The following is a 12,827-nucleotide window of genomic DNA, read 5'->3' as shown; positions in this document are numbered from 1 at the left end:
ATCATTCAATCTTTGAGTCAACCGATTCGTTCAAAATGCTGAATCATTCAATTATAGAAAACACGTTCCTGTGAGATGCGTTCTGCTGTGATCTTTGTTTAACTATTTTCGCTGCTGAAACAGAACAAAAACAGTCAATATTGCATCTGAAATGTAAGTGACTTAAGTTTAACTGTTTATGAACCTGTTGTATGAAATCAATGTCACAGTTTCAATTGTGATTGTATTCAGGAAAGGTTAGATGCGGAGAGCGAGCGATTTCAATGAATTCCTATGGAAATACGAATGAACTTTAAAAACGTGCGCTCTGTTCTGTTCGTTCCTCGCTGTGGACGCGCACCGTTATGAATGCCTGTTTAGCCGTGAGCTTTTACTTTACTTTTGTAAATTAGCTTTACTTTTGTAAATTACCCGTGCAGCCATAAGCATTTTAGTTTCATTTGAAAAATAACGCCATTTCAGGGATAGGATTGCCTGAATGTTTTTTTTTTAAAAACACACTGTTGTATTTTAATACAAGTATACATAAATATAAGCAAACACATTGCAGTTTGAATGATGTCCTGTACAAAAAAAATAAGGGAGTATGTTTACATGTTTACTGTTCAATCCCGCGCCACCACACACACACACACACACTGACAAGGCTGCCTGTTGACTACAAACTTAATAAAATATAACAATTAAATCTCAAACGGTTTTGCTATAGTGAGCCATTAAAGTAATGTAAAAAAAGGAAACACTAAAAACCTCAAATCTACTAAAAATGTAATTATATACCATTTATGTCAATATAAAAGAATACAAATAACACAACTAAACCTATTTTATTCTCTTTTTATAAAGAATTTTATTCTAATTTTATTCTAAATACAAAAACATAAAAACAATTATTTTCCTTGTTCTAATCAGGTCAGGCAAGTTAAATTATCTATGTCTTGTCCCTTATTTTATATATATATATATATAATTTATATATACACACACACATACATATATATATATATGTGTGTGTGTGTATATAAATATATATATATATGTATATGTGTATATATATATATATATATATATATATATATATATATATATATATATATATATATATATATAAATATAAACACACACATATGTATGTATATATATATATATATATATATATATACATGTGTGTGTATATATATATACATATATATATATACATATATATATATATATATATATATATATATATATATATATATATATATATATATATATACATATATATGTGTATATATATATATATATATATATATATATATATATATATATATATATATATATATATAAATATAGCTGCGAGCAGCGATGGAGGGCCAAAGCCGGTGGGACCGCCACCCCGGTGCCTTTGCACCGGGATGGCGGTGCCTCCGGCTTGGGCCCGTAATCGCTGCTATATCAGATTGCCTACTGGCAATCTGATATAGGTTTCAGAATTAGACGGGGCAAAATGGCTCGATAGCGCCACCTATAAAAGTTCAACGGAGTGCGCCTCCCGCAACGTTCCACGTACGTGCACGAAATTCGGTACATACATGTAATGACCTAATACCTACAAAAAAGTCTCTTGGAGCATAGCCCTAAACACAACAGGAAGTCAGCCATTTTGAACTTCTTCTCAGATTTTTGTGCAGTTTTTGCCATTTTCAGGCCTCGTACTTTAACGAACTCCTCCTACAGTTTTAATCTGATCATCTTCAAATTTGGTGAGTATAATCTTAAAGCCTTTGCGACGTTAAATTGCGAAGATCTTGAGTTTTCGTCAAAGGGCGGGTCCTCGGCGGCCTGACAAATTTCGATGTTTCGCCATGAAACAGGAAGTTGCTGTAACTCAGGCATGGAATGTCCAATCTGCCCCAAACTTCACACTTTTGATAAGCGTTCTGTCCTGAACACATGACCATGCTCATATTCAGTTACAGTCATAGCGCCACCTGCTGGCAACAGGAAGTGACATGTTTAACATTGTTATGGACTCCTAATAACATATAAAAAAGTGCCAGCAAGTGCTAAACATGCTAACAACATAATAGAAGCATGCTAAAACATGCTAGCAAACTCTCAGCTAAGTGCTAAAGCATGCTATTATTGCAATTAAATAGGAATTTGCTGTAACTCAGGCATGGAATGTCCAATCTGCCCCAAACTTCACACTTTTGATAAGCGTTCTGTCCTGAACACATCTACATGAGAAAATTCAGTTATAGTAATAGCGCCACCTACTGGTAACAGGAAGTGTCATGTTTAACACGTTGATGCCATTCTAGCAACATGTTAAAAATGCCATTGACTTCTAAACATGCTAGAAACATGTTAAAACATGCTAGCAATACTTAGCTAAGTGCTAAAGCATGCTAATTCAATGAAACAGGATGTTGTTGTTACTCAAGAAGGCAATGTCCAATCTGCGCCAAACTTCACACGTTTGATAAGAGTTATCTCTTGAACACATGTCCATGCTCATATTTAGTTATAGTCATAGCGCCACCTGCTGGCAACAGGAAGTGACGTTTAACACTGTTATGGACTCCTAATAACATATAAAAAAGTGCCAGCAAGTGTTAAACATGCTAACAACATACTAGAAACATGCTAAAACATGCTAGCAAACACTTAGCTAAGTGCTAAAGCATGCTATTGCTGCAATTAAATAGGAATTTGCTGTAACTCTGGCATGGAATGTCCAATCTGCCCCAAACTTCACACGTTTGATAAGAGTCATGGCCTGAACACATCTACATAAGAATATTCAGTTATAGTAATAGCGCCACCTGCTGTCAACAGTAGGGTGACCATACGTCCTCTTTTTCCAGGTCATGTCCGGCCGGGATTTCGAGATCGCCCAAAATATCCGGGATTCGGCTTTTGCTTTCTCGTCGCCATTCATTTTGTTTACATGCACACCTTTTGATTCAATAGGACTGAATTAATTCCGATTGGTGAATCTGAATGTAGTGTTTACATGAACGCTAAACAAGTGATCGGTTGCTAAGAAAATTCCTGTGTTTTCGTCTCGATCGGGATCCGTGTGAAGCAGAATGCATGACCTGCAAAGCTGGCATGTACGTGTCAGTGTCAAATAATGTAATAATGTAAACATAATGAATGGTGACTGTAGAAAGCAAAAGCCGAATCCCGGATATTTTGGGCGATCTCGAAATCCCGGCCGGACATGACCTGGAAAAAGAGGACGTATGGTCACCCTAGTCAACAGGAAGTGACATGTTTAACACTATTGTGGTCTCCTAATAACATATAAAAAAGAGCCAGCAAGTGCTAAACAGGTTAGCAACATACTAGAAACATGCTAGCAAACACTTAGCTAAGTGCTAAAGCATGCTATCACTGCAATTAAATAGGAATTTTCTGTAACCCAGGCATGGAATGTCCAATCTGCCCCAAACTTCACACGTTTGATAAGAATCATGGCCTGAACACATGTCTATGCTCAAATTCAGTTATAGTAATAGCACCACCTACTGGCAACAGGAAGTGACATGTTTAACACGTTGATGCCGTTCTAGCAACATGTTAAAAATGCCATTGACTTCTAAACATGCTAGAAACATGTTAAAACATGCTAGCAATACTTAGCTAAGTGCTAAAGCATGCTAATTCAATGAAACAGGATGTTGTTGTTACTCAAGAAGGCAATGTCCAATCTACCCCAAACTTCACACGTTTGATAAGAGTTATCTCTTGAACACATGTCCATGCTCATATTTAGTTATAGTCATAGCGCCACCTGCTGGCAACAGGAAGTGACATGTTTAACACTGTTCTTGACTCCTAATAACATATAAAAAAAAATGCCAGTAGGTGCTAAACATCCTACCAACATACTAGAGACATGCTGAAACATACTAGCAAACACTTAGCTAAGTGCTAAAGAATTATATTACTGCAATTAAATATGAATTTGCTGTAACTCAGGCATGGAATGTCCAATCTGCCCCAAACTTCACACTTTTGATAAGCGTTCTGTCCTGAACACATGACCATGCTTATATTCAGTTACAGTCATAGCGCCACCTGCTGGCAACAGGAAGTGACATGTTTAACACTGTTATGGACTCCTAATAACATATAAAAAAGTGCCAGCAAGTGTTAAACATGCTAACAACATACTAGAAACATGCTAAAACATGCTAGCAAACTCTTAGCTAAGTGCTAAAGCATGCTATTATTGCAATTAAATAGGAATGTGCTGTAACTCAGGCATGGAATGTCCAATCTGCCCCAAACTTCACACTTTTGATAAGAGTCATGGCCTGAATACATCTACATGAGAATGTTCATTTATAGTAATAGCGCCACCTACTGGCAACAGGAAGTGACATGTTTAACACGTTGATGCCGTTCTAGCAACATGTTAAAAATGCCATTGAGTTCTAAACATGCTAGAAACATGCTAAAACATGCTAACAATGCTTAGGTAAGTGCTAAAGAACGCTAATTCAATGAAACATGACTTTTTTGTTACTCAAGAAGGCGATTTCCAATTTGCACCAAACTTCACACGTTTGATAAGAGTTCTGTCCTGAACACACATCCATGCTCATATTCAGCTATAGTCATAACGCCACCTACTGGCAACAGAAACTGACATGGTTAACACAGTAATGCAGTACTAACCACATAATTATTGTGTACTAAGCATGCTAGAAACAGACTAAACATGCTAGCAACACTTAGCTGAGTCATGAAGCATGCTATTATCACCATTATACAAAACATTTTGTTACTAAATTTGACACATACTCTTACTATATATACCTCCTTAAATGTACATTTCCCAACCATGCTCTGTCTTCCTAAAGCCACCGAGTGTTGATGGCACGGGTGCGAGGGCCCTTTCATCGCTGCTTGCAGCTTTAATTATTATTATTATTATTCTTCTCCGCATTGAATTGCATTTTTGAGGGCCTAAACATGCTCGAAAACTCACGAAACTTTGCACACGCGTCAGAACTGGCGAAAATTTACATCTGATATAGGTTTCAGAATTGGACGGGGCAAAATGGCTCGATAGCGCCACCTATAAAAGTTCAACGGAGTGCGCCTCCCGCATCGTTCCACGTACGTGCACGAAATTCGGTACATACATGTAATTACCTAATACCTACAAAAAAGTCTCTTGGAGCGTAGCCCTAAACACAACAGGAAGTCAGCCATTTTGAACTTCCTCTCAGATTTTTGTGCAGTTTTTGCCATTTTCAGGCCTCGTACTTTAACGAACTCCTCCTACAGTTTTAATCTGATCATCTTCAAATTTGGTGAGTGTAATCTTCAGGCCTTTGCGACGTTAAATTGCGAAGATCTTGAGTTTTCGTCGAAGTGCGGGTCCTCGGCGGCCTGACAAATTTCGATGTTTCGCCATGAAACAGGAAGTTGCTGTAACTCAGGCATGGAATGTCCAATCTGCCCCAAACTTCACACTTTTGATAAGAGTTCTGTCCTGAACACATGACCATGCTCATATTCAGTTATAGTCATAGCGCCACCTGCTGGCAACAGGAAGTGACATGTTTAACACTGTTATGGACTCCTAATAACATATAAAAAAGTGCCAGCAAGTGCTAAACATGCTAACAACATACTAGAAGCATGCTAAAACATGCTAGCAAACTCTTAGCTAAGTGCTAAAGCATGCTATTATTGCAATTAAATAGGAATTTGCTGTAACTCAGGCATGGAATGTCCAATCTGCCCCAAACTTCACACTTTTGATAAGCGTTCTGTCCTGAACACATCTACATGAGAATATTCAGTTATAGTAATAGCGCCACCTACTGGTAACAGGAAGTGTCATGTTTAACACGTTGATGCCATTCTAGCAACATGTTAAAAATGCCATTGACTTCTAAACATGCTAGAAACATGTTAAAACATGCTAGCAATACTTAGCTAAGTGCTAAAGCATGCTAATTCAATGAAACAGGATGTTGTTGTTACTCAAGAAGGCAATGTCCAATCTGCACCAAACTTCACACTTTTGATAAGCGTTCTGTCCTGAACACATGACCATGCTTATATTCAGTTACAGTCATAGCGCCACCTGCTGGCAACAGGAAGTGACATGTTTAACACTGTTATGGACTCCTAATAACATATAAAAAAGTGCCAGCAAGTGTTAAACATGCTAACAACATACTACAAACATGCTAAAACATGCTAGCAAACTCTTAGCTAAGTGCTAAAGCATGCTATTATTGCAATTAAATAGGAATTTGCTGTAACTCAGGCATGGAATGTCCAATCTGCCCCAAACTTCACACGTTTGATAAGAATCATGGCCTGAACACATGTCTATGCTCAAATTTAGTTATAGTAATAGCGCCACCTACTGGCACCAGGAAGTGACATGTTTAACACGTTGATGCCGTTCTAGCAACATGTTAAAAATGCCATTGAGTTCTAAACATGCTAGAAACATGTTAAAACATGCTAGCAATACTTAGCTAAATGCTAAAGCATGCTAATTCAATGAAACAGGACTTTGTTGTTACTCAAGAAGGCAATGTACAATCTACCCCAAACTTCACACGTTTGATAAGAGTTATCTCTTGAACACATGTCCATGCTCATATTTAGTTATAGTCATAGCGCCACCTGCTGGCAACAGGAAGTGACGTTTAACACTGTTCTTGACTCCTAATAACATATAAAAAAATGCCAGTAGGTGCTAAACATCCTACCAACATACTAGAGACATGCTGAAACATACTAGCAAACACTTAGCTAAGTGCTAAAGAATGATATTACTGCAATTAAATATGAATTTGCTGTAACTCAGGCATGGAATGTCCAATCTGCCCCAAACTTCACACTTTTGATAAGCGTTCTGTCCTGAACACATGACCATGCTTATATTCAGTTACAGTCATAGCGCCACCTGCTGGCAACAGGAAGTGACATGTTTAACACTGTTATGGACTCCTAATAACATATAAAAAAGTGCCAGCAAGTGTTAAACATGCTAACAACATACTAGAAACATGCTAAAACATGCTAGCAAACTCTTAGCTAAGTGCTAACGCATGCTATTATTGCAATTAAATAGGAATTTGCTGTAACTCAGGCATGGAATGTCCAATCTGCCCCAAACTTCACACTTTTGATAAGAGTCATGGCCTGAACACATCTACATGAGAATGTTCAGTTATAGTAATAGCGCCACCTACTGGCAACAGGAAGTGACATGTTTAACACGTTGATGCCGTTCTAGCAACATGTTAAAAATGCCATTGAGTTCTAAACATGCTAGAAACATGTTAAAACATGCTAACAATGCTTAGGTACGTGCTAAAGAATGCTAATTCAATGAAACATGACTTTGTTGTTACTCAAGAAGGCAATGTCCAATTTGCACCAAACTTCACACGTTTGATAAGAGTTCTGTCCTGAACACACATCCATGCTCATATTCAGTTATAGTCATAACGCAACCTACTGGCAACAGAAACTGACATGGTTAACACAGTAATGCAGTACTAACCACATAATAATTGTGTACTAAGCATGCTAGAAACAGACTAAACATGCTAGCAACACTTAGCTGAGTCATGAAGCATGCTATTATCACCATTATACAAAACATTTTGTAACTGACTTTGACATACTCTTACTATATATACCTCCTTAAATGTACATTTCCCAACCATGCTCTGTCTTCCTAAAGCCACCGAGTGTTGATGGCATGGGTGCGAGGGCCCTTTCATCGCTGCTTGCAGCTTTAATTTATGGTTTTGTGTTTCTGTTGACTATGGTGTCTATTAGGTTTATGATACAATTGTTTAATCTGGTTTATTATTCTATAACGTTCAATTATAATAAGTTTAAGATATGCTGTTTGAGTTGATTGCAGATAAGTGCACATATCAGCGGTCATCACAACGTGTTATGTCTACTGTTGTTTTCCTTTGATGTATTTTTCCCATTAACCACACAGAGACAAGTGGTAGTTATGCATTTTGTTATTTATTATTTCAAATCTGTATTTATTCCCACAATGCAAACAGTTGCCCCACATGCTGTCTACTCACCATATCCTGTTCCTGTGACTCCTTAAAAGGAGTAGGCGGGACCACAGCTTCCCTTTTTCTTGTGTTGGGTTACACCATTTCTATTAGTAGGGAAGGGAACGTAACTCTTGGTGATGTAGGCATGGATAAATGTCCTATAGTGTTTACATGTTGTTTAAATTGCTGAATGAGTTTTTTTTATTTATTTTTGAAAGTTAAATGGTTAAATGGTCATATGTTTAGGCTACAAAGGTTTTGGTATTGATGCCCCTGCAGTTGGTATGGTCTTGGGTGTAATGAGCTTGTCCTAGGCTATATAAGCCAGTCTAAACTGAACCTTGGGAAGGTAAAGACTGGGTCATATGGCTGAATGTATCCATTGTAGAGTTTGCTGCCTGTAGCAATTTGTTTTCTTGTGGTTGTTGATACAGTGTGTATTCATTTTTGTGAATATTTTATTTTGATTTAATTTCGCATTTTTTTCTTTGACACCTCACTGTGAATCTGTGCTCTCCTTCTTCTCCACTGGCATTAAATAAAAATCCTCTTTGGATAATATCTGAGTCCTGAGCCTATCTACCACCTCCCCTTGATCTCTACGGGACACGTTATGACATATATAATATATAATAATATATTTTGAATCAATATATTCTTAAAAACTGAGTCACAATTATTTCCATGTTCCTTTTCTGTCTTGAATATACACACAACTTTTCCTTTGTTTACTTCTCTCTCTCGCAGGAAGTCGTAGCAGTGGTTCAACACAAAGTGAGGGTGAGCGAAGACGCGGCAGTAAAGGAGGTGGGAGCACCAGTGGACGAGATGAAAAATCCCCTGTAGGAGGAGGTGGAGCTGACTCCCGCTCTGGCAGCGGCAGCGAATCGGAATACTCTATTCGCAGTAGCCGGACAAGAGACAATGGTTCCACCACACCAAGTGAGCACAGCCTCAGTCTGAGCCAGCGGTCGCATCACAGAGTTCCGCCCTCTCACCTGGCTCCGTTTCCCCCTGGAATCCCAATCTCATATAATCCCATGATGGTCATGATGTTGCCACAGCACCCCCACCCCCATCCGGCCATGGGCGGGCCTATAACCACCCTCCCAACTCCACCTCTTCCATCTTTGCTGCCCACTTTTACACCTGGTGGCCCTCCTGGAGCTCCTCCTACCAGGGATCTGGGATCCGTTCCTCCTGAGCTCACTGCATCCAGGCAGTCCTTCCATCTGGCTATGGGCAACCCCAGTGAGTTCTTTGTGGATGTTATGTAGTTGAGTGAAGGTGAGAAACGTGAAATGAATCGGAGGGGGCACAAATCCAAAAGAATTTATGAATCAAGTATCTTTCAAATTCTCCTAAGAGGACGCTTTGTTCATTTCGGAAATCTAAAACAGCCATTTCTTTCTGCTTGTCCCATGATTAATGTTCCACTCTCTTTGATTCTTCTTGTGTGCCCAGTGCTTATATAAGTAAGCATTCACTGGTACTGGTAATATAGCAAACACCATTGATGTGAACTGAATAAAATTCAAGGCTATATTTCCTTACAGTCAGATACAAGGTACAGTGGCGGTACGCTGATAGGAGTGACTTTTGCTCAAATTGTATATAGATCATTGTCTGGAATATTACAGTTCAGTCACTACAAAGTTAAAAAAAGAAATCTACCTTTTTTCTTAGTAATATGCAGTGCATGTTAGCATTTTCAGTTGAGTACAATGAAAAGTAATGACCAATACAGCAGTGCATTTAGCTAAATAGAGTTTTAGAGTAGTGGTACAGGTACAGTACACAAACACAAGGATTTTTATGTCGACTTTACTCACAGGTATTGTTCAGACAGGGTCTGTGGTACATTATTTTATAGAACAAAAGAAGATAATTTTCATCTTTGCTTTGAGATTTATGCAATAAGAATGTTGCCAGTGTGTGTAGACCGCAGTTATTCCACATCCTGACCTAGATTCTTTTGGTCGGGTGTTTTCTAAGGCACTGATGGTTTTCAATGTGTACGTTTTTTTTTTTTTTTATAATATTTGAGTTTGTTAAATCGCTCAACTGGCAAACTAAGGAGAATATTATATCATAATGAGCTGTTTAATTGCTTTACAATTTTTATTCTGTAGCTGAATAAACTAAGTCCAAGTATCTTTTGCTAGACAGTCAGTTGTTTCTCCATGTACAACATTTGTTAAACATTGTTTATTTAAGCATGTCCCCTGTGTTTGTTTCTCAGTTGGCTCACATTCTTTGTTTAGTATGTGTTTTAGTTCAGGGCCAAAGTTAATATACATGTTCTACTAATCTGAGACCAGTTGTGTTGTTTATGATGGATAGAATTCAGAAAGGTAGGACGGACTGGTGTTAAATTGCAGGCACCTTGGAGCAAACAGCCTCAGCTGGAACACATCAACTGGTATTTTTCTACTTATGCTTTGTTCGGGTCATTTTGGCCCGGAGAGGATTTTCCCATACCCGAAAATGCTAGTTAATGTTATTGCATTGGACTAAATTTTTTTAATATTTGTGTTTTTTTTTTTTTTCACATTGCAACACTTGTGGTGATCCCAGTTAAAAATGACTGGCCTACAAAAAATTGCTTATAAATCTCTCATTATGCTACCTTATCACAAAATATTGGATTCAATCTTTTTGTCGACTTGTTTTCTTTCAATTAGGACAGGTTTTATATTTATTTTTGGAACTGCTAAATCGTAGGCATTATTAATCCGAGCTTACGTACCTCCGTTTTTGAGTGAAAAAAGCATTATTTGTGGATCATTTTGTAAATTTTACAAAATATGGAAAAGATTTGCACTGTTTATCACACTAGTGTTGTGAGTGAGGCTCAGATCAATGAGGCCCACGATCAATCAGTCTCAAAACTGAAAGAAAACAAGTTGACAAAAAGATTGAGTCCAATATTTGGTGATAAAATAGCTTATAAATCTCTCATTACGCAATTTTTTTGTAGGCTGGTCATTTTTGACCGGGAACACCACAAGTGTGTCTTTGTGCCATTTTGTACAAAAACAAAACAAAACAAATAAAAAAAATTCAAACCAAATTTACTGGTTAAACATTTAAGCACACTAGTGTGATAAACAGTGCAATTTTTTTTTTTTCATATTCTATGTAAAATTGACAAAATTATTAGGTACATAAGCTTGGATAAATAAGGCCTACAATTTATCAGTTCCAAAAATAAATACAAAACCTGTCCTAATTGAAAGAAAACAAGCTGACAAAAAGATTGAATCCCATATTTGGTAATAAGGTAGCATAACGAGAGATTTATAAGCTAATTTTTGCAGACTGGGAAACACCCACAAGTGTTATAGGGTTTTCAACACAGCAGGGTTAAGAAAATGAGGGGAAAATTTCGAGAAGCCACTTGATGCTGGTTTAAAGAGCAGTTGGTTGTTGTTGTGTGTGTGTGTCCGTTTTTTCTTTTTGACTGATACGTTTTGGGATGTGCCAAACTAAAAATTATAGAACATAAACATTTCTTCTGACAGATTTTGTTTTTATTTGCAAACATGTTCCTGTCTAACAATCAGTGGTTGCCATGAACCATACCAGGGTCATTTTTACACTCCTATTACTGGTAGATTGTATCAATATCATTGTGTAGGGTTACAGTATAGGTTTATACGTTAGACCTGAAATGGATGCATTTCTACCAACTATTGACATTGCTTTTTTTTATGTATAATTTTTGTAATCTAAATAAAGGTGCCATATGGAAAAAACACATTGCCTTATTTCATAATGTTATTAATGATGAAGCTGTTGAAAATTAACCTGGAAATCCAGACCTAAATCTGAAAGATTAATGGTCTGGCATTGACTAATGAAAATCAGCCAGCTCGAGGGGCGGCACCAAGCATGCATTTGAAAATCTCACTGCACGCAATTGGATAACACTACGACCAATCACAACAAGCCCCATACGCTTAGCTATCAGCGGAGCTAACTGGTAAATTAGACTCTTGCCGTATCCGGTCAGCAAAACAGCATCTTGCAAAGGAACGATTCGAGCGCTGTCTTCTGTTCCTCTTTTAGATAAAAAGCCAAGTCTAACTTGTTCATTGTAGCGGCCAAAGCCGTTTCAAACAACTGGTGTTCATCCATAGCCATCTTGCAATGTTTACTAAAGACTTCGATGTCACAGCGCTGTCGTCATCTCTGGCCCGCCTATATCAGATAACCCGATGTGATTGGTGCAGCTCGGATACAAGGGCATATTTAATGAGCATCCTTACTCGACGCCAGAGTAAACTCGCTGAGCAAATTCAACTTGTGCTCTCGCGAGAACTCTGGATTTCCAGGGTAGTTGAAAATGCCATTAATTAAGTTATATAGTATAATATGATTGCAATAATCACAATAGCTCTGCTCAGAATAATAACCTTTGAGGATATTTATATTTTTAAACATCTTTTTGACAATTTAGGACGTTAAAAACATTCTAACTACTGCATAATGTTTACCTTCTGATTTCATCTTTGTTCTTTTAATCACTGTAATACAGTAATTAAAAGTAATACAGCGCCATGGCAGGTGAAAAGCGATGGCATCTGCGATAAAAAGCTCTATAAAGCTCCTAGATCACTTATCATTTTCTACAACTTATGTTGTCTGGAGTTCTTTGTCTACTTAAGTTTCTTGGAAAGATATTTTTGCAGTGTTTCTTCAGCAGAACAATCCAAAAACACTTTAAATAACAGTACAACCCACTGAAGAGATGTAGAATACTGT

The 12,827-nt window shown here is 37.5% G+C and overlaps 1 protein-coding gene across 1 annotated transcript in view; it reads left to right on the top strand.

Annotated features, from left to right (window-relative positions):
- LOC308691630 (segment polarity protein dishevelled homolog DVL-2-like) overlaps positions 1 to 11,806 on the top strand; it is a 352,473-nt gene extending 340,667 nt beyond the window's left edge. The window contains exon 15 of the mRNA XM_081367040.1: positions 8,808 to 11,806. Coding sequence (XP_081223166.1) covers positions 8,808 to 9,337 — 530 coding nt within the window. The 3' untranslated portion in view covers positions 9,338 to 11,806. The remainder of the gene's footprint in view (positions 1 to 8,807) is intronic.
- The last annotated feature ends 1,021 nt before the right edge of the window (positions 11,807 to 12,827 follow it).

Source organism: Scardinius erythrophthalmus (assembly GCF_964197995.2).
Source record: "Scardinius erythrophthalmus genome assembly, chromosome: 5".
NCBI classification, from domain to species: domain Eukaryota; kingdom Metazoa; phylum Chordata; class Actinopteri; order Cypriniformes; family Leuciscidae; genus Scardinius; species Scardinius erythrophthalmus.
This window is presented reverse-complemented; position numbering and strand designations above follow the sequence as displayed.